This window comes from Vulpes vulpes, chromosome 16, assembly GCF_048418805.1.
Source record: "Vulpes vulpes isolate BD-2025 chromosome 16, VulVul3, whole genome shotgun sequence".
Classification (NCBI taxonomy): Eukaryota; Metazoa; Chordata; class Mammalia; order Carnivora; family Canidae; genus Vulpes; species Vulpes vulpes.
In genome coordinates, this window is record NC_132795.1 from 80,563,171 (window position 1) to 80,591,048 (window position 27,878).

At 39.5% G+C, this 27,878-nt stretch overlaps 1 protein-coding gene across 44 annotated transcripts in view; it reads right to left on the reverse strand.

Annotated features, from left to right (window-relative positions):
• NRXN1 (neurexin 1) overlaps positions 1 to 27,878 on the reverse strand; it is a 1,110,734-nt gene that overhangs the window by 556,865 nt on the left and 525,991 nt on the right. For all 44 annotated transcript variants that reach the window (XM_072741157.1, XM_025992633.2, XM_025992632.2 and 41 more), the window contains 3 exons: positions 24,592 to 24,714; positions 12,004 to 12,385; positions 10,705 to 10,895 (listed from right to left, as the gene is read on the reverse strand). In XM_072741157.1, the coding sequence (XP_072597258.1) occupies positions 10,705 to 10,895; positions 12,004 to 12,385; positions 24,592 to 24,714 (696 nt within the window). The remainder of the gene's footprint in view (positions 1 to 10,704; positions 10,896 to 12,003; positions 12,386 to 24,591; positions 24,715 to 27,878) is intronic.

Here is a 27,878-nt window from a genome sequence, read left to right on the forward strand (position 1 = left end):
CCCAGGGTCCTGGGATTGAGTCCCCACTAGGGGCTCCCTGCTTACTGGGGAGTCTGCTTAGGCTTCTCTGCCTTTGATCCTCCCCCTGCTTGTGCGTGCTCACTCTCTCTCAAATAAATAAAATATTTTAAAAAATAAATCTTAAAAAAAAAAAAAAACAAATAAAGACAGACTTCCTGACTGCAAAAAAAAAAAAACACACAATGTTTTATAATATAAAATTATTATATAGAATTGCCCTTTTTAAAAAAGATTTTATTTATTTATTTATGAGAGAGGCAGAGACACAGGCAGAGGGAGAAGTAGGCTCCATGCAGGGAGCCAATGTGGGACTCGATCCCAGGACTCCAGGATCATGCTCTGAGCCAAAGGCAGATGCTCAACCGCTGAACCACCCAGGTGTCCCTGATTATAGAATTGTCTTAACAGTGAGCCCAAAGATTTCCTCTAAGCCTGTATATGGTACAGATCCTCATTTTGAAGTGATGGCTTGAGGTAAATAATAAATACTATTGTTGCTTGATTATATTTGAACATCATGCTTATTTAATTTAATGATTTTACTTTAAGCCCTTAACACAGTGTCTAACACTTAGGTACTCAATAAATGACATTATTTATTAAGTTACTAATTATGACAATGATGGCACTAATGAGGGCAGTTTATATATCTCCAAACAGAGAACAAAGACAAATGCCGGGCCAGTAGATAGTTTCTCTCACAAAAACACTCGGTTTTGCATATCACCCTGTTGCTGTCTATGATTCAAACTTGTGTCCTAGCAAAAGTACACATTATCCTGTGGATGTCAAACTTTATAAATAGCAAAGTTCTGCTATGTTAGTAAATTAGTACAGGACCTTAAAGTGCTTGGAGAAGTCTTTTTACAGTCCCAGAGCTACAAAGGGAACCAATGGTGGGACATGTAAGTAGTGTGTGTAATGAAGTGAGGGTGGGCAGGAACGGTGGGGGAGCCTCATGCAGCCAGCCTGAGAATGTTAATAAGCAACCTCTAGAGAACCTGGAAAAAGTGGCCTAAATGTTGTCAATGCCTGTCATATGCAGATGGGCCTTACTAGGTCCCCCTACCCTCCCCCCACCCCCACTCCCCCATAAACCTTTGAGCTTCAAGGAGCACTTTGGCTGATCCTGGGCACTGTGGTGAGAATTGAGATCTCACGTGTAAAGTATTTATACTAGTGCATGGGATGTGATAAGCCCTCAAAAGTGGTTACAATACTTATTATAACTATTCAATATTTAGTATCACCATAATTACTCTTTAGGTGAGATGTTCAACCTCCCTAAACCTTACTTTAGTTTTATCACCTGTAACTCGGAGCTTAGCACAGCAACCTCACCAGTTTGTTACGGAAATTAAAGAAATAATCTATGTAAACCTCTTAGCTAATGCTTAGCAAAGGGTACATGATGATTGAGAGAACAGTGATGTACCTTGCCTAAGGACACACATAAAATAAATAGTAGGGATGCTATTTCACCTAAGTCTGTCTGACCCCAAAGCCTGTGTCCTTAATTACAATGCTATATTGCTTCTTACTTATCCTCAAGAAAAACCACAATAATTAATTGCAAAGGTCAAGAAAGGGCCCCTTTTAAGGGCAGAAACAGAAAACCACATTACTGTGGCATTAACAAGAAAGCCTGATTGACCTAATGCAGTTCCAAAGTAGTACTGAAGGTACTCTCCAGTGTGTCAAAATACCAGGTCAGCAGCAGCCCAGTGACATTAAAAATTGCTTTCCTACAAGAGTAAGGATGGCAGAAACGGATCTGCAGCATCTCTACAGTAGTGGGAGCATACCCTAAGCCCATCTAACTCTGTATAGTATATACAGTATATTCTGAATTTGAACTACGGCTCAAGAGGAATTGTTCGGGATCAAAAGGAGAAACTAGTTTTCCTCTGGCCCGCAGTAAAAGATCCAGTAAAATGCTGGATCCGCATTATTATTAAACCCTAACTAAATGGAACAACCACTGAAAGTAACAGTGATATTTACTTTTGCGATCTATAACGAACAAATGTAATATTACCCACAAGTCAACCACGGCCTCTCTATCCTTTATAGATCCAGAGGAGCCTGTTTAAATCTTCCCAATTCCACAGAGGATAAAAATCTAGCATTCTCATTCCCTTGTGTTTCTCCAAAATCCAGTGAGCCCCTGACTTACGCTTCTGGCTTTCATATCTCATGTGCAGTCTCTGAACCCAGCTCAAAAGTCTCCACGCACAGGAAAATTTTGTCCACCCAAAATTCATTTATGAATTTAGTCATATGAACATTTTGGTGCCATGTAAAGCCCGGTTTGCTACCATCTTGATGGTTATAGCCCCCATCCTCAACTCCTGCTCCAGAACAAGGCAGACACACCACCTTGATTTTTGTCTAGGAGCTTATAGATTACCTTTCAGAGCCCTCGATGACTCCACTTATACTCCCAGTCTGTCCAAATATTTCTTCAAACAAACCCAGAGAATTCATATTTATACGGTATGGCCTCGCCTCCTACCATACCCTCATCCTGGTCATAGGAAGGACATATGTTCCAATCAATTTCCAAGAATTTGGCACTAGGACTCCTAAACTCAAGTGAGTCTCTCTCAGGTATTTGAATTGATCAGGGGTGAAAATCCAGGTGTGAGGAGTTCTTTTTCCAATGCCTATGAAATCAGGGGAAGCCAGTATGCAGAGAGGGAGAACAATGAGGGCTTTTTGGGGAGCCAAGTGAAAGCAAGTCACAGCCCCAGCAGAGACCAAGAGAGTGCAGATGTTGACTTGTTGCTGACATGTTTCCCAAATGCGGCTCTCATGAGGTCCAGGCTTAAACTTCCTCTTTCTTGCCCTTGGGCTCCTTGAATGATATACTTTGCATCACTTCCCCCTTTTTCCACTGAAATTAGTCTGAATGGGTTTATGCTTTTTGTACCCCCATAGACCTCTGAGTCAAACTTTCAGAAAAAAATAAAAGAAAGAAAAAGAAAGAAAGAAAGAGAGAGAGAGAGAGAGAGAGAGAGAATGAGAGATTGGGCATGAAAACTCTGAAGACTCAAATATTTCTTCCATGAGTCAAGCTTGCTTGTTGGCAAACTTGCTTTCCCAGATGGGTCTGACACTGGTAACTCTTGACCAAGAAGCTCAACTTCAGAGAAGACATCCCTGCTTCATCTCAGGCATTCCGAAGACAGATGAACATGGAAGGCCTAGCTATAATTAGGTGAGCCTTGTGTGCAGCACCCCACCATTAAGAACCCACTTCAGAACCTGTAGGCACTTTCTCCTCCATAGCATAAATGTCACCAGCTTTAAGAGCTCATCTTGTCTGATCACTGTCCTGTTGGGACATGGTAAATGGGCACCTTGTCTGAAAGGTGTGTGGGCACTGGATTCAGATTTCCAGGAGCCTATGTTTTCCTGTGGGAGGACTGGGAAGGCTATTTCTCCTGGAACATGACCTCCTCTCAGCTGTTCCAAGCGTACAAGCCAACAGTCTGTGGCTGTCAGAACTCAGCTAGTTTCAGGGGTGAGCAGAAATCAGCATTAGGGCTTTAAGCATCTCTATCACCTGCCCTAAAGCAACTTCAAATTGAAAGGGTTGGGGCCCTTAAAGTTGCACCAGAAATAAGAAGACAATAGGTGACCCACACACCACCACCAGTCTTCATCTTAGCTCTATGGCCAACCACATAAAGTGTCTTCTCTAATAAATCCATAAAAGTTCTCAGTTTTCTTCTCAGCCTGTTGCTCCAAGCTTTTGCTTGCAGTCAACTGAGTTGCTGTAAGCAATAAAACTTGTCTTCCCTGGCCTACTGTAAAGAGTGTAAAACTGGGAATTAGAAGACCAGATCTGGAAACACTCATTATCTATATGGCAGTGCTGGCACATCTCCCCTGAGTAGCCTGAGTAAAAGAGATGACTCAGGGCAGTTTGTCTCCAAGATTACTTTGAGCTCTGAGTCCCAATGATTCTAACAGTGGGAAGGTAAACTCCAAATAACAGGTTTAGAGGGCATAGAGAAATGTAAACATTAGAAAACCTATGCCCCATGCAGAAGAGACTCCAAAACAAGTACAATGGGTGGAGGAATACAAAAGAAAATGTAATTGTTGGTAGGGAATAAAGAACTTAAACTCTGTTCTGTCATGTAAGTTGGACCAAGGCTCATAGGGGAGCAGAAGGAGGAATTTCCACACCGAAGGTCAGAGAGCAGGTCCAAGACAACCTGCGCGGGGATATATTTCACTGGGAGTGGGAGTGACACAGGGATTTTGACACACTGGCAAAGGCCTTGAAATAAAGAGACCAGATTAAGACTGATTTCTGCAAAGCCTGGGAATATAATGGAGACATCAGGAGAGAAACAATAGCTTCATATCTCTAATTGTCTTTCAGTTCTTGTGTAGGAAACAGAGTAATAGAGTCACATCTTACTTTAACATACTCAGAGCCTGATGGTCTCTGTTCCGTACTGTGATGACTGCCTCAAAGTAGTCTCTTTCTCCCAGCCTGTGCCCATCCTCTGCATTGAAGCTGAAGGAATGACTGTAAAAATGCACAATGAACTCTACTCTCCTGCTTAAAATCCCTTAATCCCCTCCTCCTCATCATCTCTGGCATGACACTCAGGGCTCTTCTGAATAAGCACATCGTCTAGATCCCTTCTAGGAAGCTCAGAGAGTCTTCCAGCCCATGACCTCCTTCCCAGGGATCATTTTTTTTTTTTAAGTTTAGGTTTTATGTCAAGACAAATCTAGTTCTGTGTTTATGGCTATTTGGCCTGAGGAAGTGAGTCTAACCAAAACAGCAGGCAAAAGCCCATAAATTTGTGTTCTAGAAAGGTCCACTCATCACTGTATTAGAACACTTGTTTGAGGGAATTTGAAAGTGAGATGAAGAGAGAGAGGGGAACAGATAAAATAGTAATGCACACTAACAAAAGCAATAGGGTGAAGCCAAGAGGCAGAAGCCAAGAGTAGGAGAAGCCAGGGAGCAGAGAGAAATCATTTAAGTGGAAGTAGACACATTCAGAGGGGATTGGCGGGGGAACTGGGAATTAGGGAGCAGTGGCTATTAATGTCCAAGGGAATACCAAGGAGGCTTGCTCTTGAGATCCCAGTATGACAATCATAGCAAAGTTCTTATTCTCTGAGTGGCTTCATTGTTCATCAGCTGAAAGCATTTCTTGTCTCTTTCTAATGGATCCTTAAAATAATCCCCCGTTAACTAAAGTGCTGTGAATAAATCTCAATTCCTTAAGAAAATTAAGAAAAAAGGTTTTATAAAGACAGCTTAACCAGCAGAACAATAGAAGTTTACTCTCTCCATAACTGGAGAGTTTCAATCCCATCTCTCCTGCTTTAAAAGGCTACACTCAAAGTTGGACTCTTCTCTGAAGGTTTCGAGTAAATTATCTGGGCAAGGCAAATGGGCTGAAAACACAAAGCCTGGGCATGTTTAAACATGATCAGGACACAGGGATCAAATCTGGATCACTAAAGAACGCCAGTGAGGATTTGTCAAATGGCAACATTCAAGGATAGAGAAATGTGTGTTAATATTCAGGACTGCACAGGGTAGGCGGCTGAGCCAAAGGGACCGAGATGAAAAGAACACTAATAGTTCAATCTTTGCTGAGAGACTGAATGTATCTGAAAGGACAACCCTGGATGGGTCGCCTCTGATTATGGAAACTTTTAGGGCCTTCATAGCAGGGATAAACAATAGCAGGTGGCTGCTTTCAAAGTCAGATTTAAGGAGGAATATCAAGAAGGTTAAAAAGCAGGTAATGGTTAAAAGGAGAGAAGAGACAAGATAGGCAGACAGAGGGACTCCTTGCTCAAAGCCCAGGGGCAGAGGGGTGGGCTGGGGCAAGAATTGGGGCGTGAGAGGGAGAACAAAGGGCAGCCCTCTGCCTGGGCTGACCTAGATGTGGCCAGTGCATGATTATTCACTTCTAAGTACTTTGTTAAGTGGCCACCTGAGGGCACTGTATTCTCTACACCTAGAAATCTATTTTCCCCCCCATCAAGTAAATTATCCTCAATTTGCTAAAGAATAAGCTTAAGTAATGCCTTACAGAGGGATACCCATGGAAGATGGAGTCCAAAAACAGTCCGTTTTGCCAATCTTTGCCCTTTTACTAGATTAATGAATAGGCAAGACTGGTCTTAATTCAAATCCCTGGGTAATGAGTGGTAAGGATGAAATAAAATAACCTCACTTAAATCTATTTAGTGTTTAGGAGAAAGTCCATAAATATTAGCTCCTTCTCATACGCACACACATACAAACATACAAATTTGCCAAATACAGGAACAAGAGAAGCAACATAAGGAGGAATTACACAAACTCTTTATCTCTCTAAAGGGGGCAGGACTCAGAAGTCCCACAATGAATGTGCAGCTGTGCCAGGAAATCATTGCAGAGAGCAAATTTATGCTTCTCTTTTCATTGCATGTTGCAGCTTGTACATAATAGCCAGAGGGAATAGAACACAAACAGCTGGGAAATAAAGATGAAAGCAAAACTGTATCAGCAGGGAGAGACACAGAACCCCCTGAGAACTCGGCAGTGTCACGAAAGATAATTTGAACAAGGTCACCTGCATGGAATTCCTCTTCTCTGAGAAAGACCACTCGGTTCCTGCCCATTTCTGACCATCTCCAGGGGACTCAAGGCGGGGAATGGGATAAATGGACCCTAGTTTGCACATTTCTACACTAAATTCCTGTCTATTTGATGTCACAGAGTTGTAGATAAAAGTGTGCATTATTGTAGAGGCCTAAAGCGTATCAGATGGCTGAAAACAAAGAAATTCTGCTTTAGCACAAGAAGAGCCTGTAGAGGTTCCCCGCCCCAACCTCAGGCTTGTAAGGCAGGTTTTGTGGCCTCATGCTGCCCTCTAGTGTCTTTTGACGGTATGGTAACATCGGGAATAAAAATACTTAAAGTCGTCCTGAAGCAACCAATGTCTCTTTGACCCAGGCCTGATCAAACAAAGCAAAAATGAAATCATAAAATAAAAGCAAAACCAGGATTTGTACTAAATTCAGAAGAGAGTTAAATTTTGCTTCAACATGGACATTGCATTCTTTCAGGGTTCTGCAACTCAGGGCATCTAGATTAGGGAGAACTCTTCAAAAATACAGACACCGGCCATTTCCTGTACGTTACTGTCAAATGATTACTGCTTCAGTCTGTCTGGGGCGGGATCCAGAAACTTGCATTTCATGAGCCCCACCACATGACTCTGAAGTGGTGCAGCTGGCTGACCACACTTTGAGAAGAACTAAAGATTGTGGCAGTAACTTTAAGTAGAGGAGAGAGTAACTATGATAATTTTCTTTTAGTTCATTTTTTAAAATATTTTATTTACTTGAGAGGGAGCATGCATGAGAGAGAGCACAAGCAGGGGAGCAGCAGGGGGAGAGGAAGAAGCACACCCCCCCCCCCCCACCAAGGACTCTCTGCAATGATTTCCTGGCACAGCTGCACATTCATTGTGGGACTTCTGAGTCCTGCCCCCTTCAGAGAGATAAAGAGTTCGTGTAATTCCTCCTTGTGTTGCTTCTCTTGTTCCTGTATTTGGCAAATTTGTATGTTTGTATGTGTGTGTGTGTGTATGAGAAGGAGCTAATATTTATGGGCTTTCTCCTAAACACTAAATAGATTTAAGTGAGGTTATTTTATTTCATCCTTACCATTCATTACCCAGGGATTTAAATTAAGACCAGTCTTGCCTATTCATTAATCTAGTAAAAGAGCAAAGATTGGCAAAACGGACTGTTTTTGGACTCCATCTTCCATGGGTATCCTTTAAGGGGAGCCCAACGTGGGAGCCTAACCCCAGGATCCTGGGATCATGACCTGAGCCACAGGCAGATGCTTAACCAGCTGAGCCACTGAGTGCCCCTCTTTTGATTCTTTAAAGGCAAAATATATATGAAATAAAACCATCGACCAAAATAGGTCACCTTTCATTTTTCCTGTACTTAGAGCATCTGAGATCTCCGGGACCAGCCTGCCAAGCAAACAGTGCTGTTCAATTCTGAGTGAAGAGTAGATGTTCTCCTATATCAGTGAGCCCTCCCTGATTCCAGTGGGCATGCGGGTAGGAAAGAGAAAATGCCTTGTGGTTTTAATCATCCTTATGAAATCCCTTAAACATACCTTCCTCTAAAACTTTTTCTAATGCCACCAGATTTGTTTTAATGCCCTGAAGTGGCTTCAGGGTGTCCTGTTCTTCTCTGCCCTGTAAATGCCCCAAGTCAATTTGAATCATAGTACAGAAAGCTTTTCAGGACAGGAACTCTCTCTTCCTCTTCAAAAATGCACTCTCCACTCCACACAGAGGAAGTGCTCAATAAATACTCCTCATCTGGCCAGTGCCTCTCACCACACACACACCATAATGATGGAAACTAGGAGAAGTGTTGCCACACGACCACACTCTTTTCTTAAGCTCCTGGTCAGTGGCACACATGGCAAGAGGGCTTTGTTGGGGTTATCATTGCCATGGGATCACACATTCAATTTATAAGCCCACAGCTTTGGCTTTTAATGTTTAATTTTTAATTTCAGGAACTTGCTTTCACTTTTTGGCATAGTCTGATAAATCTGTAAACACACAGGAACTTTCCGAGGTAAAGGGAGATGGATTCACCATTATTATAGAATCTCTATTTACCTGGGAAATAAACTTCAAATTTAAATACTGGGTTTTTTTTTAAATGGATGCACTCAGAATTCAATACTTAGCACCTTAATATTATATAAAATGCTATTTTTAATTCTCAGTTTTAGTTTTTGAATTGTGGATAGAGCCTTTCTTACATTCAGAATTACGAAACACTGAATGTTTTCATAAGAATCAGCTCTGAGGGTCACTTAGATTTGTAAAGGTCCCCTTCACCACCAGAAAGAAAGCTATACCACAGCCTCCTGTTACCCTCACTTCCATCTCTAAATGAACAAAAAGCAAATATTTACCTCAGAAGACAGTGTCCTAATTATCCAATGAGACATAACCCACTGCCTTGCACTACTTCTCTATATCCTCAATGTGTCTGTGCATGTCACATACTTCAGTCAAAGATGAACTGCTTCTTTCCCAGCCACTGTAGTGTCCCATGCAGTGTCTACGGGTTCTAATGACATTCATTTCTGCTTACTGAGGTCTCCCCTCCACAAACAGGACACCGTTTTGTTTTAGCTTTGGAGGCTGACATGGCCAGCACACCGAATGTCACAATCTCTCCCTTTCCCTTGACAATTATCATCTCAACCCACTGTGCGAGACACGGGGACTCATGAAATACAAAAATAAAGAAAATGTACTCGATTCACCTCAGAGAGAAGAAAGAGAAAGAGCTTTAGCCTGTTAAACAGCATTTCCTTTGAATTTCATTTTCCTTCCTGAGCTAAGCTATTAGATGTGTGGACACAAACAGGATTGCTTTGAAGTTAACAGGAGGCCCACCCTGAAAGAAGGAAGACAGCCATTATCACACATTTTAGGTGTTGGACAAATATAGTCCTGGGATTGTAAATATATTCTGCAATTACAGGACATGAAACATTTTTCTTTCTTCTTTCACCTTATTTAGAAAGAGTATTCTTCTCTGGAAAGAGTTGTCTTAGATTTCCTCTTTCCAGTTCTCTAACTTCCCTATGTATTTACGTTTTGAATAAAAGGAAAAGATCCCATCAATATAAATGAACAGTTCTCGTCAAGCAAAAATGTGACCACAATGACCCCTGAAGGGCTTTGGATACCTCAAGGTAGAGAAGCAATGGAGGGGGTGTGCATCCCCACAATGGAGGGGGTGTGAGGCTATATTTACTCCACGGAGGCAGTTGTTTCATCCCTGGGCAAGCCATTCAAAGCTCAAATTTCCTACATTCATAATAAAATTCTAATAATACCTCTTCCAATGTTTGTTGTCATGTTAAATAAGATGGGGTGTATGGATATGTTCTTAGTGAATCATCAAGGCCCATTGAAATAGAAACTTCTGTTATTTTCTCCTGTTACTGACATGTGTTCTAAGCATTTCTTGCTCACTTGAGAAATCAAGTATCAATACGGAAAGAAAAAGTCTGTTAAACTTTTTTAGCAGCTGGTGATAGAAGCATTTCTGTGTGTGTGTGTGTGTGTGTGTGTGTGTGTGTGTGTGTTGGGAATGGGATGGCGCAAATTCACTGCTGGAGACACAAGGGTAAAAGGCCAGGCTCAGACTCCTGTTGGTCAGAGACTCTGAAAGTATCTAGGAAACCTCACCAAGGAAAGAAAACTAATAAGCTCTAGAAGAAACTCCTTAGGTATCTAGTCACCTTGACCCCAAATCGATTAAAAACTGTAGGGACTAAAGAAACTTGCAAACAACCTACTTGTCTTTATAATATCAAGACTAAGAACATGTTTTCTCTTTAAATTTTAATCATGCATGCATTCTAGGAGGTTGCATTTTTTTTTTTTTAGCTATTAAAAATACATACGTTTCTGCCACATTAAAGGGGAACGGAGGCTTGTGTGTTCTATTATTAATTATGTGTCGGAAATGAAATTCTGGTCAGTCTTTGCAAATAGTAGATACACACACTCCAAAACAACGGATCTGTCATGTGAGTGAGGCCCTTGTGGGGCCCGTTCCTGTTACTATGACTCAGTGTGCACTTACTTTTGAGGTCCAAGTTCCTGGCCCCTGCGGTGATTTGTGTTGTGATTTTCGTATCAATCTTGACAGTGTGGAGATTGCTGGTGTCCCTTGATATCATCACATTGTGCCACTGATTGTCATTGAGAGGTTTATTTGAGCTCCCTTTGATGAGGTTAGCACCATTTCCCAAATCAAACACATAATGTAAGTACCTGGGAAAAAAGCAAAGGTTGAGAAAGTGCCATCACTTTTTGAATTTTTGATGGAGTCCAACTAAATATTACAAATGGAGATCTTTTTTCATGTGGTTCCATCCTTGATAGTAGTCTGAGAGTGAGTTGTACAGAGGATCAGTTAACAAGAAAGTAAGAAACACTCTAATTTTAGCACAGAGGATTACTCATTATATGCGTTACAGTAAATAGTGAAAATTATTTTTAACATCCTGGTCTACATCCCACTTTATGACACTGGCAGGTAAATACCTTTCACTACTCACTCCCTATCCCCACCAAACGCTCCATTTTCTGCCAGTTTCTTGCACCTGCTTTCCCTTAGTCTTGAATGCCTGTTTCTTATGTGGGAAATGTGCACTCATCCTTCAAGACTCAGTTCAGATATCCACTCCCTGCCTCATACACTTTCTTAATTTCCCTAAAGAGTCTCCTGAGCCTTTGAACATGATCATCTGAGGAAACTTTTCATAATGTTTTTCTGTTATATTTATGTGTTCACCTGTTTTAGTGCCTGGTACATTCTCCAGCCCATTGTAGATATGCTCACTTAATGTTCACTGATTGAATGAATGCATACCCAAATCAATTACAATACATCAAAATTTCCTCACTGTTTCAAGGAAATTTTACAGAAACCTTTCCTTTTAAATTTTTCAAGGAAGTATGATGTAGAACTAAGTGTGAGTTAAATGGGATTTCTTGGAATTAAAGTAATCTGATTACTTAATATTAGATATTTAATTAGCACACATTTCTATACATTTGTAGAAACCTTTTGTAGAACTATAGTGCGCATAGTAAGAAACCCACATCTGAAGTGTATGATTCATGGAATGCTTATCGTAATTAGAACTTGGTATTACTTGTACTTTATATATGAAAATATAGGTATTGAAAAGTCTACTGATTTCCTATTAACTTTATAAAGATAAGAAGTGATTTGAACAAATACATTATTTAAGCCATTTCCCCACACCCCTGCCCAACCTTAGAAGCCAACACATCTGTTTAATGTAGATTTTTGGATATTGAGGTCCATTTTGCAAATATTCATTTATTTGTCATTGAACTGACATATACTCACCCTTTAACTAATTCGACCACAATAAAGTCATTTCCATCCCCACTATTATATAGAATTAGTCCATCTAGGGATGTTGTCTTGAACTGGAAAAAAAGATGCATAGAAGTGTAGGCTTGCAATGTAGCTAAGGCAACATAGCTCGATTTGGTCTTGAAGGTGACAGGGTCTGCTATGATGTTCCTGAAGCCAAATCTGGCGTTAAGCTCACAGTAATCTATATCACCATTTTTACACAAGTCAATGTATGCCATTCCATTAAATGTCAGGCTCTGCAAGTGTCCAATGAAGTTGGAGGGGACAGAAGACAGATACCGACGTTCTGTGATGATGCCAGTCTCTATGTTATGGAACTCCAGCCTTGTGTGATCGCCTGCCATTTGACCTGAAAGGGAAGAGAATGTATTATCATTATTATTTTTTTTGTATCTGAAAGAAACTCCCAAATATAGATTTCCATGAGAAACATCACATTTTAAAATATAAGGATTCAAATACCCTTTGACATTCAGTTACGTATAGTAAAAACATGGCAACGATATATTAAAAGATGAGGCTGGATACTTAATAAGACCTCCTTAGGTCAGGTTGTAATCTCTGTCCAAATTATAGCCTTAACAAAAATCACCTTCATTAGGCAAAGTTGCAGAATTTTTTAAAAGTAGGAGAAAGAAACAAAGGAAGCAATAAATGGGGGGGGGGGGGGAGGAAGGGAAAGAAGGAGGGAGAGGGAGAAGGAAAAGAAAAAGGAGGGAGAGAATGAAGGAAGAAAGGACAGGAGGGAGGGAGGGAAGAAGAAGGAAGGACAGAAAAGAGAGGGAAGAATTATGAGCAATGATTGTCCTAAATAATTCCATCAGCAAGTGGTACATCCCAGCTTGGTGATTATGTGCTTTTCTTTATATATAAGGAAATGTTCTTCATGAAAAAAAAAAAAAAGACTATGTTTTCCTATACCCAAGAGAAAAAATGAAGGGGTGCTGACTATTCTTCCAACAATCAACAACGAAAATGTGTCTAAAGTTAAATATGCACTTTCACCTTCCTTCTTCTGTGCTGGACAATTCTCACAGTCTTTGCTAGAACTAGCCTCCCAGACACTGGAGAGTTTCTGTTGATCTCTTCTGAACCCATGCCATTTTCCTTGCACTTATGCTTTGGATGCCTGGAAGTGGGCCCACTACACTAAATCAAGACATGCTCAATTTTGAGAATATGAGTAAAATTAGCCCACATTACCATAAAACACAATCTTTTTTTAAACACCCAAGAATGAAGTTGGGTTGAAGATGTATTCGATTGACTTTTCAACTCAGCCCTCATGTCTCTGCATCCCACCAAATTCCTCTGTCAAACCCATGAAAGTCCAACCTCATCCCATCTTTACCTCTGAGATGATTACTGTACCCATCTATTCTACTGAAGGTAAAATAAAGATGTGAACCTGTTTCCTAGGGTGCAACATAAAGTACTCTTATCAATGCTAGTGATTCACTCCCAGCATCTTGTTCTTGTCTAATCAAACTGTCATTTGCTTTCTTCTGAAACTCAAAAAGGTTATTTAAATTGCCATTAAGTTCTTCCAGGTGCTAGCTTCACTACTCAATCTGGCATAATTGGAAAATTTATCGAGCTTACCCTATCCCATCATCCATGATATTAATGAAAATATTAATTAGAGCCGATCCCAGGACCAGCCCCTGAAAAAAACGCACTGATCCTTCTTCCTAGGTGTAATGAAGATTGAACAACCATATTTGCGGGCCTCCCTCAACCAGTTCGACAGATTTCCATTTCTTTAGTCAAGATAGTTAAAATATTAGATGGCACTTTGAGGAAATGCCAGTAAGTGAATTATAAAAGGCATGCTTTCTCTTGTGCGAGAAAAATTGTCTACATACATAATTGATTTTGATGCTTATAAACTCATTGGTGTAAAAAACTCTCCCCTGAGCTGTACTTAATTCCACTTAATTTCCACACCTCTTTACTAGTCCTTGATCCTGGTAACAGCATTGCTGCCATCCCTTGACATGTTCTCTTTTCAGCTATTCTTTTTCTGATTCTGTCTCTACAAACTTCTTTTAATAGAAGAAAAATGACTGTAAATAATTGTCTCTCCCCGTCCTTCCTCCTCATGATGCCTCCTTCTTGTCTGCCTGATGTAAAAATACTATTAAATCCCTCACATTTCTAGTTTCTTGTATGACATCATTTCTCTCTCCTTTTCCAGTTCTTTTGTTCAATGACCTCAATACTATTCTGTGGGGAACTACTGCGTTGTTAGCAAATAAAGTGAGCCTTTAATAATTTTCAAACATCACACAAGAAACATTGAATTAATGAGGTATATAGTAGGAAGAATATAAAAAGTTGAAAAAAATATCTTGGACTTTTATACTTCCTTGTGTTTTTATTATTTTTTTTTCATTATATTAAAATTTGAGCCTTAACTCAATGAACCCATCCCAAGCCTGAAGCTGTCTTGTTTTTTTTTCTTTAAAAGCTCCATTAGTGAACCAACAGATAATAAGGAAATACCACCCTCCAACCCCTCTCCCTCAAATTTCAAATACTTAAAATTAAATATTATCTCAACTGTCAAGTTCTTGATAGCTCTGAAATAGGGAAGCACATTTTGTTTAGCAGGACTGAGAAGTTTAGTGGTAAAAATAACAAGTAATGTCTGTTTCCTTTACTCAAAGGAATATAATATGTATGCAGAGCATAAATAATAAAAAGGTAGTAAAACAGTTTGGGAGCAACCATGGCCCAGTTACAAGAAAAATCATTATGGCCCATGTTCAAGAGTCTATTCTTTCTTTAATAAGCATATATAAATCGCATTGACAGTAATGGCAGATATGCTTGCTCGCAGGGGAGAATTAGCACCTAAGAGCCATTATCCACTGACTAAGAAGACATTAACTGCAGCCTTCTAAACATTCTTTTTTCCCTCAGAATTTATTCCAGAGTTTAATCCTCTGGCAGTAATGCAGCCACGTCTACTATTAGACACATATATTGATTATGAAAAAATAAAAGACACTGAAGGAGAAAAATTTTTTTAAGGTTCCAAGCATTTAAAAAATGTTGTATCTTCTGTAGAGATTGAGTGAAAAGGGAATCTGAAATTAGCAAAATACCTCTAAGATATGGGTATACCAGATTGACAATCATCTCCAATGAAAAACCATCACCTGGATGGTGTGTTTGCACAGAAACCTAACTATGCTAATCAAATCTTTATATCCAAACAGATATAATATCAGCTGTTTTATGTTTAGTTTTGTTCAGAGTCAGGTTAAATTTCTGTTGCAGAACAAAATAACCCCAAGCCCTACATCAACTGGTTAATTCACTTAAATTTATTAAGTATGTGGTATATGTATACGTGTGTCAGGTGCTATGCTAGGTAATGAAGAAAGAGTATTGGGAGGAGCAGACTTGGCTCCTGTTTTCACAGACCTCATGATTTATTAGGGAAAGGCAGACAAAAAGAGGTAAGGAAATAATAAAATCTATAGTGACAAAACAAAAAAAATAGTTATGAATCGATAAACAGGGAGTTGTGTTGATAAGTATGGGATGCGGGCCTGAGTTGATATTTAAGCTAAATTTGAAGGATCAAAAAGAGAAAGACATGCTAAGAACTGGAGAAGTGGAATGGGGAGGTGAAATCCAGGAAGAAGAAACAGGTGAGGTGAAGATAGGCTCTCAGGTGTAAAAGACCTAGAGAGTGTGGCTGGAGATTCAGGAGTAAGTGAAATTAGTGGCTCACCTGAGATGGGAAGCAGAGCTATCACGGGTCAGATATCACACACAGCACCTCCTGATTACATTCATAGGTGGTTGGAAAGTTATAGTCAGGTAGAAACCACAGGTCAGTGTCTGTGTGTTCAATCTCTCTGACACAGGTATGGTAAATTTGAGACAATCTGAAGTAGGGTGGTTACAGCAGAAATGGGGGGAAAAAAGATGTATGAAATGAGATAATTTTCCAGATAGAATCTGCAGGATTTACAAATAAGGTGTAGATGACAGAGAAGAGGGAAACTGTAAGCAGAAAGAGTTAGGGGTCCCCAGCAAAAGAAAAATGAAACCCAGCTTTCATGACACTAGAGAGAAGTCGTTTAGCTCTACTTGCCCAAACACACTTCTGGCAGAACTTCCTAGAAGGTGTCAGAATTACAAAGAAATACAAAAGCCCTCAGTAGAGGGAATAAAAATTTCAAGGGAAAAAAAGGAATGCAAAAACTAATAGTCTCTACCAGGTCTGGAAACAGCCTAACCATATCAGAGACAATAAATCAGTGGTAAAAACTCGCAGTGCTATTTCAAAGGCAAGCAAGATCCTGCATTCCTTATCTGAGATAAGGGCCCACGACCCTATCCAATATATACCAATTCTGGAGCCTGCCCATAGCCCCTTCCTTTGTCCAGCAGTTACCTCTGCCTCATTATAGTTCCACAGTCTCCACGCAAGGAGGAGCACAAGCTTCATTACCATAACTGCCGATACATGTGGAGGCATGTTTTCTAAGTACACCTGAGCAAGCCTTTACCTGTGATGACAGAGTTCTCCTTTTTGAATATTCTCCGTAACCCCAAATAGGAGGAACACCTCTCCTCCTGTTTGGGGAGTCACAGGTTTGGAAATTATTCCTCGTGATCTCCTTCTTTGCTACAAATACAGTTTCCTTTGTGTGACAACTCTAGGTGGTGCAGTTGCCATCTGACAACCAAGACAAGACTTCTGCTCTAAGTCACCAAGGAGTGAACTCCAAGACAGGATGATGATGCCCAGCCTGCTGGCTTGAGTCACTGAGCGTATGGTAAATATCGTTCAATGAAAGACACGCTAACATACACACACATGCAAAACACATAGTTCCAGATTTTTTAGACTAACTGATGAGTTGAAACCCAAGGGATCCCTACTGAGGGATCCCATATAGCCTGTAGAACTTCCCTGTACAAGTCCTAGGGAGTTTCTCCCTTCTTAAGTTTCTTTGCTGGCAACTGCTGCCCTCATCATCCTAGGTGAAGTACAGACATTCTGGAAAATGAATGGCCTATGCACTGTCCCATTTTCAATACGTATTTGACTCTAATTTAAGATGAAGTTAAATGTAGGAAAAAAAATACACGAAGAGTTTCTAGTTCTTTCCCATAACTTTTTTTTTCCTGTTTAGTGATTCCTGACTTGCTGTAAAATTTAATAAAAAAGCCCAAAGCCCAAGAATAAACAAACAAACAAAAAGACACAAAAAACCCATTGCTTTCCTGATTGGCTTCATGTGGCCACTAAAGTGTTTGAAAAAAATTCCATTTCTAAATTTAAGCCTCAGTGGCAAGTTTCCATTGCCCACTTTGGAAACATTTTTCCATGCTATGTGAATCAAAGCTTTCTTATTCTTATGAATTGTTGGCTTTTGTGAGATCGCTCACAAAACATAATCCCCCAAATATGAATCACCTTGATGAAAATTCACCAAGTAAAGGTAAATTAATGTGAAAATAAAATTGCCCTTAGCTCTGTGCAGCAAGATGCTGGGAGCGGGGGAACAAAAGAAAAGTGAGGTGGAATACACGGGGTTCATGATGCATAATTTGGATAAATCATCAATATTTACTTGGTTTATATTCCCATTCATCTTTAAACTCTAAGAAAGAACATGCTCGTTTTTACTACTGAAAAAAAAATCGACTCCTACAGAGCAGAGGATAAAATCAAATTTCTGCTCTAAAGCCTTGGGCGATTTTGAGAAAGAGTAGATGGCAAGCTAATATACTGAAATACTAGTTTATATTTTGTTCTTCCTTCAAAAAGCTAGCCAAGTTATTCTGCCTCAGAGGGTTTTTCTTGGCAGAAAGTGGAAGCTGCTGGAAAACAATGCCTTCTCCAATCTTGGGAAGGCCTGATTTGCAAGGTTTCTCTAGAAAGGAAAAAGCAGCAGAGAAAAGAATGCATTTAAGGGCTGACCAGAGATAATGGGATTGCCACTGATTAGGAGAGAGGAGAGAGAATTTGGTGGGATTTAGAAGTGCTGAGTTCCAGCATCCTGGTCTGCTCAGGGTCCAGCGTTGAGAGAGAATCGGTGAAGTACACATAAGGAGACTGGACCTGGATTGCAGCCCACAGATCCTGGCAGGAGTTGACAAAGATCCATTCTCCCACTTACCAGGGGAGCAACAGCATTCTTGTAATTCAAAGGAAAAACTTGGAAAAGTGTTTTTAGTGAGAATAAGTGCAGAGAGAAGACAAAAGGCACCTCTGAGTGATCCAAGGTGGGGAGTAGGGAGTGGAGGCAACAAAGACTATGATTAAATATCCTGTAAATCCAGAAGAAATGCATAAAGCCTTTCTGATTTAAATTGTGCTGATTTAAAATGACATAAAGACAATTAAGAAATGTTCCATTTCTTGCACACCTGAGTTGGTGGACCAAGACAAGACTCATATCATAGTTTTAATAATACAGGCTTGGAAAAAAAAAAAAAAAAAACCTTTTAAACAAAGCCTTAGGATATATTTGTCTTCCAAAGCTGGGAATTTTTTTTTTTAAAGATTTTATTTATTTATTCATGAGAGACAGAGAGAGGGGCAGAGACACAGGCAGAGGGAGGGAGAGGGCTTCTGTAGGGAGCCTGATGCAGGATTCGATCCCAGGACCCCGAGATCACAACCTAAGAGAAAGGCAGATGCTCAACCACTGAGCCACCCAGGTGCCCCACCAACGCTGGGAATTCTAAAGAGGATTCCTTTTCTTTCAGATCATAAGCCTAACCTCATCAACAGCCAGAGTCCCAGGATGAATCAGCCAAGGAGATATGAGGAACTTTGCCATAAAGAGCTAGTCCATGCCCAGGAGGAGCACTACAGAAACCCGTGATAGTGTTTAGGAATGATTCCTCAACAGAGTCAATTATCTTGGGAGTTCCCCATTGAATAGATGACTCATTTCTTCTTACATCTAAAAGCAAACTATATCCATGTAAGTATCCATTAATTCTCTTCCCTAACATTATGATTGTTGGTGGCAGATAAATGCATGGCCATTTAAATAAACAAAGGAATGATGTATTCCCTGGAAGCTTAAAAAGGCAATTCACTGATGTAGAACATAGCTGAATAGCTATGTTCAGAAGTTTAGTAGAAATCTATGCAATTGAAGATATGTATCTTGAATTTTCTATGAAAATTAGATGGCAATTCATTTAGGGGCCATTTCTGGCATTTTCTGTGTTACACTGATCGTATTCACACTGTTCATGAGTTGTTGTTGTTTTTTTTAAGATTTTATTTATTCACGAGACACACACACACAGAGGCAGAGACATAGGCAGAGGGAGAAACAGGGTCCCCCCAGGGAGTCTGATGCAAAACTAGATCCCAAGACCCTAGAGTCATGACCTGAGTCAAAGGCAGATGCTCAACCTCTGAGCCACCCAGGTGCCCCTATTCATGATTTTTAAAAAATATTTTATTTATTTATTCATGAGAGACACACAAAGAGAGGGGGGTGGAGCACAGACACAGGCAGAGGGAGAAAGCAGGCTCCATGCAGGGAGCCTGACATGGGACTCGAACCTGGTCTCCAGAATCACACCCTAGGCCGAAGGTGGTGCTAAACTGCTAAGCCACCCGAGTTCCCTTCATGACTTCTTAATTCAAAATGTGTTGTACTGATTTTTAAAAGCATGCCACTGTTGTACATATTTACAAGCATAATTATATAGGAATGGGAAGGAAAAAATAAGTTGAAATAAAGCTATATTGCAAATGAACACTGTAACTATACTAAAAGAAAGGAAGGTAAGAAAAAAAGAAAAAAAAGGAGGGAGGGAAAGAAAGAAGAAATGAAACAAGCCAAATTATCATCCAAGTTACTTATAAACTCAGCATTTGATTATATCTGTTAAGTCTTAGGCAGTGGGGAATAAGAATCACAAACTAACTTTGAATTTTTTTTTTTTTTTTAGTTGATTTGTTAATGGTAGTGGTATGGGCAATTGCAAGTAATCCTGAAACCATGTTAGATTCATTACTGGATTGAGCAAATGAGTAACTGTGACAACACTGGGAGTAAGGATCCCAGCACAGCAGAAGGAACATGGAAACACAGAATGCAAGAAGTCAAGACACAATGATGTAGATATGGAGGTACCACTGAGCTCATATTTTCTAAAATAGGTATATATGCATGTTTATATGCACTTTTTTTTTTTGTAGATTGGCATCTATTGTTTGGACAATTTGAGTTTTCTTAAAGGAGTAAAAATGTGGAGTTAGTGTCTAAGGTCACATGAGTGAGATGTTGTGAATACTTGTTGCCAGGGACAAGGACATGTGAAAACCACATGGGAATATTCTTTAGGTCAGTGTGTGTATATTTACTTATATATGCAGGCATATGCATATATACTTGAATATATTTCCTATCTTTGCTTGCTAAAAGTCAGGAGAAAAAAAATATATACTTCAGTAGCATGGAGCACACCAATCACCTAGATTTTGGTTTATAACATCATTTGTGACTAAGTGAAGACTAAAGGGCTGATTCCAGAGCTGGAGTATGGTAGGTACAAGGTGTGTCTGAAATATCCTGTCACGGCAGAAAGTAAGGAAGTGCTAAAAACAAAAACAAAATTTAAAAAACCCTGAAAATGTTGGGGCAGGGCATGTCATAATTTAACAAAGACTAACTTTATGGGACTCACACTGGCCCAAACCGATATAATCTTAGCACCAAAATAAGTAGTTATAAACTCTTTGAAAAACAGAAACGTGTGGGTCCATACCAATAAGGAAGAAGTGAAGGAAAGACAGAAGGGAAGGAAAGGAGAGAGAAAGGGAAAGGAAAACAAAAGAAAAAAAAAAGGAAAACAAAACGGAAATAAGTGCCGACTGTAAATGTGGCACAAGCCCTGGAGGTGGAAAATAATCATTTTGTAACTACTGCAGTAAAGACTGGATCAGGAATACATCTCCAATGGATGCTAACTCTAGGGTGAACTTCTGATGAGGTACAGGATATTTCCACGGTCTTGATTTCTCCCCGTGGACAGTTTATTGGCACCAAGTGAGAACACATACTCTTCATGCAGTGGAGAAACTGGACAATGTGTTGACTAAGGGGCCAGGGACATCGTGTGCTCTCCGATGGGATACTGGAAAGAGGCCACCTCACCTATGCAGTATTTCACCCGAAAATGCAAAATCTGACTTTAATCATGAAAAAACATCAAACACAGAATGAGTGACTTTACAGTGATAAAGGGTGGGAGGATTATGTATTTCAAAAATGTGCTGTCATGAAAGACAAAAAAAAAAAAAAAAGTTGATGGAAATGTTTAGATGAAAGAAGGCTAAAGGGACCTGAGAACTAGATGCCATGTCTGACCCCAGGCTGCACACTGTGCTGGAGGGAAAATGCTATAAAAGACAACTTGGGTCAACAGACTAAATTGAATATGAATGAGAGAACAGATAAAATATATTGCAACTGAGCAACAGTTACCGAAGTTGGTAACTCTTTGTTATGTAAGGGGATATTATTTTTAGAAAATGCAAACTGAAGTAGCAGTTTGTATTTAATTGTTGGTTAACTAGTTATGAAAACAAAAAACAAAAACAAAACAAAAACAAAAACAAAAACAAAAAAAGGAGAGGGAGCTAGCCAGTGAGAGAAAATGTCAAAGGAAAAGGGATACAATGTTCACAATAGTAAAGATATATCAGTGTTCTTTGTACTGTTTTTATCTTTTTAAATTTTTAATTAATTTTTAAAAGATTTTATTATTTATTTAATTGAGAACAAGAGAGAGAGAGAGAGAGAGAGAACCCATGAGCAGGGGGAGGAGCAGAAAGGGACAAGCACTGAGCATGAAGCCTGATATGGAGCTTGATCCCACGACCGCTCATGACCTGAACTGAAACCTAGAGTCAGTTGCTTGATGGACTGAGCCATCCAGGTGCCCCAGCACTGTATTTATTTTTGAATGTCTTTTTTTTTTTTTTTGTAAATTTTTTTAAAAAGATTTATTCATGATGGGGAGAGAGAGAGAGAGAGAGGCAGAGACACAGGCAGAGGGAGAAGCAGGCTCCATGCAAGGAGCCGGATGTGGGACTTGATCCTGGGTCTCCAGGATCATACCCCGGGCCAAAGGCAGCGCCAAACCGCTGGGCCATCAGAACTGCCCCCGCCCCTTTTTTTGTAAATTTGAAATTATTTCTAAATAAAATCTAACAAAATGTGTTACACCATACTTTTTTTTTTAATCCTCTCTTCATTCACTATAGTTCAGGTCTTATGACTTTACATCCTCAAGCATCTAGTACGCTGCCACAGGATTCATTCTGCTCAAAAAAATAATCTCTCAGTTTACTCTCAAGCTTCCAATGGCCTGAAGGTCAATGAAAAATAAACACCTTAGTTGAGAGCACTGACCCATTTATTTGCCCCAAAAGGCCTTTCTAGCCCTGTTAACTACCATATGGATGCATAAAGCAAAACAAATCATCTCTGTCTACTGAACATCAGTCCGTGTAGCCTCACCAGAGCCATCCGCCCTGTCTGGAATGCTCCCCCACATACTTTTATCACCTGCACTACCCTCTCTTTAAAGCCTAATTCAAATATGATCTATTGCTCTCAGCTATCCTTGAAACCAAGGTCCTCAACCTCTTTTCTGAACTCCCAAAACAGGAATTGCTTATGTCAACCATTCAGTCCATCACCTATTACACTAGACCATCAGTTATTGTTTGAATTATAAGTGTGTGTATATCCTCATGACATGATGTTATGTCTGGGAAAATACTTGTCTTCGAATCATACACTTGTTAGGATATTAATGAATATAAACAATGAGTCAAAGCCCATGAGTCAAAAAACAAATCAGCAACAACAATATAAAGAAGCCTAGATTCTCTTCTAAGTTCTAGTAACAATGGCATCTCAAAGAAAGACAAGTCACTTGATCCCTTTGAACCTCAGTTTCCTCATCTATAAAATGAGGATGCATGTGTTCTGTCCACTTCATTGGACTGAGCTTTCAGACACACTTAGGGACTGACAAATGTTCCCCTGTGGTTTTCGCCTGCCCTTGTCCCCGGGAGCTACATGTTTACAATCTCTTTTGCACATGACCTTAAATACGAAGTTCTCTCTTCTACTCCTTTTGATAAAGCACAAATTGTCCAAACAATGGATATTAATCTACAAAAAAGATTCATTCCTCTTCTAAGAATGATTCTTGACCAAAACTAGCTGAACTTCAGTTGACATCCCTGCCAAAGCCCTGCAAAAATTCTGTATCCCTTCCCTAAGTTCACACAGTTCCTTTAGAGCCTTCTTGTGTTTGGCAATTTTGAACGAGGGCTTATGCTAACAGCTTTCTGGTCGAATTTCTTCCTCAGAGAACTAAATGATACAACACAGTAGCAGTGTTTATATGCTAATCCATGAACCAGCTACATGAGAGTCCCCTCTAAAGAGATTTTACAGAAACAAACAAAACCCCCCAAACCTAAAACAAAACAACAAAATGAAAAAGAAAAAAAATTACTGGGCTCTTGCTAGACTTTCTGGGATGTTGGATCAGGAACTGGTTCTTTTAAAGCTCTTCAGTTAATTCTGAAATAAAGTTGCACCCACATGTAGAAAAAAGTTTGCGAAAGCCATAAAGCACTATTAGAATGTAACTTAGTAAAGAGAGCTTTAAGTTCGTAGTTTGCTTTATTTGAACTCAGAAATAATTCTCTCAAAAGTTAAAATCCCACACATGCTATTTCCATATTGATAGAATCAATGGTCTCTGATCATGGGAACCCCTCAGGACTGAATGTAGGACACACTTCTTCGCTGCACAAGGACTGTCCTGTGCCTTATACTAAAATAATTAAGAATTTTAGAGATGTTCTCTTAAAAAGAAAAAGAGTTAATATCCCAGCGGGTCATGTACTTGGAGTTATTTTCAGCAGAGAGAACAAAGGTGCACCAATTCCTCTTTCATTTGGTTTCCCTAAGTCTCTGGGGTGGATTTTACATGGCTCACCTCAGTTAGGAATCTACATATCAGGGATTGAACCTGACATCCTTAATATTAGAGTTTAACCAACTGAGGCAAATGGCTAGAAATGATCTATTACAGCTTATAAAAGTGGTTCACCCAACAGAATGCCAGCCTATCAATTTACCTAGATACTAAAAAGTATAACTTGCTGCTGTTTATGGCCAAAAATACATTAAAAAAACAAAGAAATTGAAGAGAAATTGGCATGTAAACAATGACTTCAATATTTTAGGAGACCCTAAGATATCCATCAAGCCACAGCACTGAATTATATAACATCTTCTTGAATTATTGAACAGGAAAGAACGTGACGTGAAAATATTCCTCATTTGAGAGAAAAAACTTTGAACATACTGCTTATTAAATGGCATTGTTGCTGGAAAAATTGGAGCGGAAAATGAACTGTGTATAACAGCTTCAAGTTGTGTGGCTGGTTTCCAGTTACCTGTAAGAAATGGAAAAGGCTAAAGCTTCAGCAAAAGAAAAGGCAATGGAAACAGGGGGATTTACCTGTCATGGCCTGTTGGTCATCCACGGTTAACTTTAAACTTTTTCCTCGACGGACCACACGCACTGTGTGCCATTCGTTATCATTGAGGTTATAGCCAGCAAAAAGGGTCTCGGGACCTTTGCCTGTAGAATATGCCAAACAGTCATTATGGACACTCAGAATCAGTCAAGCAAATGAACCTCACAGAGAGTGAGAGAAAGAGACAAAGTAAGGGGTGGGGGAGCACGGGAGAAAGAGAAGAGACAAGAGAGAAATGAGAGAGAGGTGAGAGAGAGAGAGGAGGAAGAGACTGGCTGGATCAATTTTCAAGCCCATTAGAGTCAGAGCAAGCAAGGAAAATGACAAGTTAACAGACATTCAGGTGTGACACTTTAAGAAGAACCTTTAACATTATGCATTGATCAAAGACACGTGAATGAACCTTGTTGTCATAAATAGGCACAGTCAATATAGCATTGGGAAGCCTCCCAAATTTACACATACTTGGTTGTTGTTATTTTTCATAATGAATTCTCTGATATTTGCAGTTCTGGCTTTCTTACTAATGAAGCAGATAGCAGTGCTGTAGCCTCTGACTTTGGGGAGAGGGCTGACCATAAGTAATTAGCTAAGCATCTTCAGCTGGAGCAACTGGCTGATTAGACTGTGCTGAGTACTGCATTGTGTGATAGCTGTTCTTCACTGTTACCCCATGTATCTCCAACGTTCACCAAACTCTTAAATGTATGGAATGTTGCATCTAAAACCTAAGTCTAGTGGAGTGAGTTTAGGTAAAAGTATGGACTCTTAGAAAATGAAAAGAGAGAGAGAGAGAGAGAGGTCACTGCCAATAAAGGTCCATGTGTTGGGTGAGAAGGAAAAAAGAAAAATGAGATTGAACAGCTCTAGAGGGCAAGGATTTCCAACTGAGGCAAGAAATGTAGCCACCTGGGAAAGTAACTGCCAGTGAATCTATGTAAATCCATGTACATTGGCTAAGGACAAATTATTTCAGAAAGTTGTTTTGTGGAAATCAATGAAATGACACATTAGAAAAATATCCCTCCTCTTCTATCTAAAAACAAAGCAAGGAAAAGAAAAGAAAAAAAAAAACCTTAATATAACTTGAAACTTTTTAATTAAAAAAAAATACTTCCACTCATTGGACACTATGATTTACTGAGAAAAAAATCATGGAAAGTTTTTAAAGATATATTATTTGGTGATGGATTTTCCCCCCTCTTTTGTAAGTACTGAAATGTGTTCGTATGCTAAAATAATGAAAGATGTGGCATCATTGAGTTTCATGACTTTCAACTGATTGAGAGCGTCAAGGTTGGGTTCACAATTTCTTCAACCAAATTCTACCAGCAAAACCAATCAATGTCCAAGAATCATAAGAGGACACAGAAAAGGCCAAGAAAAAGGAGAAAAATAAAAGGAAAAAAAAAAGAGAATAAAGAAGGAAGGAAAGAAAAAAGAGAAACAGTAATAGAACCAATTAGAAGAACCTCCGTAGTCCCTCCAACAACAGATCGGTGTTTGCATTTGGTACTGCTGGCTATCCTGATTTCTCTCTTAGGATGTCAAGTTCTAGCTCCCTTAGTTGGGGTTTCTTTGGGGCTGAAAATTAACCAGTGAGATAAGCTAAATGTTGCAGGAGAGACTGCTTCATGCCTTTAAAGGAAACCATCATTAAGATTGGAAACGATCTCTTTTTGTTTCTTTAGAGAAGTTAAATTACACATCTGGATACATGAATAAGAACGAGTCTAGACAGAACAGTTTTGAGAGACTGATCACTAAATAACTAGAGGAAGCCTCTTAGTTCAGCAACGGCAAAATAAAATAAAATAAAATAAAAAGCTTTGAGACTAAATGTTGAAAGTAAGTTCCACGATCAAAGGAACTCTTTCTAGTTTCAACAGTGAAGAAAGAAGAGCGTAATAACTCCGCAGAATCTTAGCATCCTACTGGCAGCAAGGGTCATGCTCAGTTTTGATCTTTGGAAAGAGAATATATCATGTTAAAGCTATTTTTATAGGGAAGACTTTTTTTCTCTTAGAAATGTGTGCTTTTGAAGCTGCTTCACTCCTGTTCTCTTAATTTTAAAAGTGTTTTGTCAAGAAAAAGCAGCTTAGGGGTGATATCATCATTACACCCCATTCTGGGCTTGATTTTGCTCTCAAGTCATAATGCTTAATCTATGAAACAACTATTTCTATAACAACAGGCACAAAATCCAATTAAAAATAACCCTTTGGTTCATAAAAATCTCTGTGGGCCAACTTCAAGCTCCTTTCTTGCATTATTAAAAATGGGAAGAGATTGATTTTGGAAGACAAGGTTTTAAAAAATGCACTTAATATTCTCAGTTCAAAAGAGTGCTATCTATGCAACTTGAAGAGTAGCGGAGAGTGCACTGGACAGGGAGTCAAGAACTGTGGTTGCCAGTCCTTGATTTGCCACTAAGAAAGAAGTTGGAGCTGGTAAATGCTTATTAGGTGGCAGGTATTTTATCTGTTAACTTATTTCATCTTTACATTGTTATCATTTTGCAGATGTGGAACTGAAGCCCTAGAGTGCTAAAACTTCTTGCCCCAAGGTCACACAGCTAAAATGTGATAGAAAAGTGTTTCACTCTAGTTCCAAGGGACTCAAAGCCTGCATGCGTTCCCCTGCATTATTAGCCTGCCTCCAAGCTATATGACCTTTGGCTAGAAACTTAACTTTTCAGTTGCCCTCCATCTAAATGAAGGGGGTGGGAAAGCTGTTCTTTGTTATGACTTCCGGCTTGCTCTACAGAATGATCACAATATTAGGAAACCTTACACACCCTCTGGATAAGTCATCATAGAAGCAAATCTCTAAACACACCATACCTAATGGCATGATATATAAAGCTCATCTTTTGGGACTGAATCCACATAATCAGCAATTTTTTAAAAGATTTTATTTAGTTTTTTGAGAGAGACAGACAGTGAGAGCATGAGCAGCAGAGGGAGAGGGAGAAGCAGGCTACCCACCAAGCAGGGAGAAAAAAGTGGGGCTTGATCCCAGGACTCTGGGATCATGACTTGAGCTGAAGGCAAACACTTAACCAGCTGAACCACCCAGGTGCCCCCACAATCAGCAATTTGCTGTAATATTCAGCTTCTGGTGGTCTCATAACCCTACTTAAGAAAGGGGGGAGATGGTATAGATGATCTTCACAATGCCTTAGAGATCTTACATTTTCATGTTTAAAACATAATGAATTGGTAAGGAAAGATGGCTTAACTGTTCTAATTTTGAGTGTGAGAGTCAT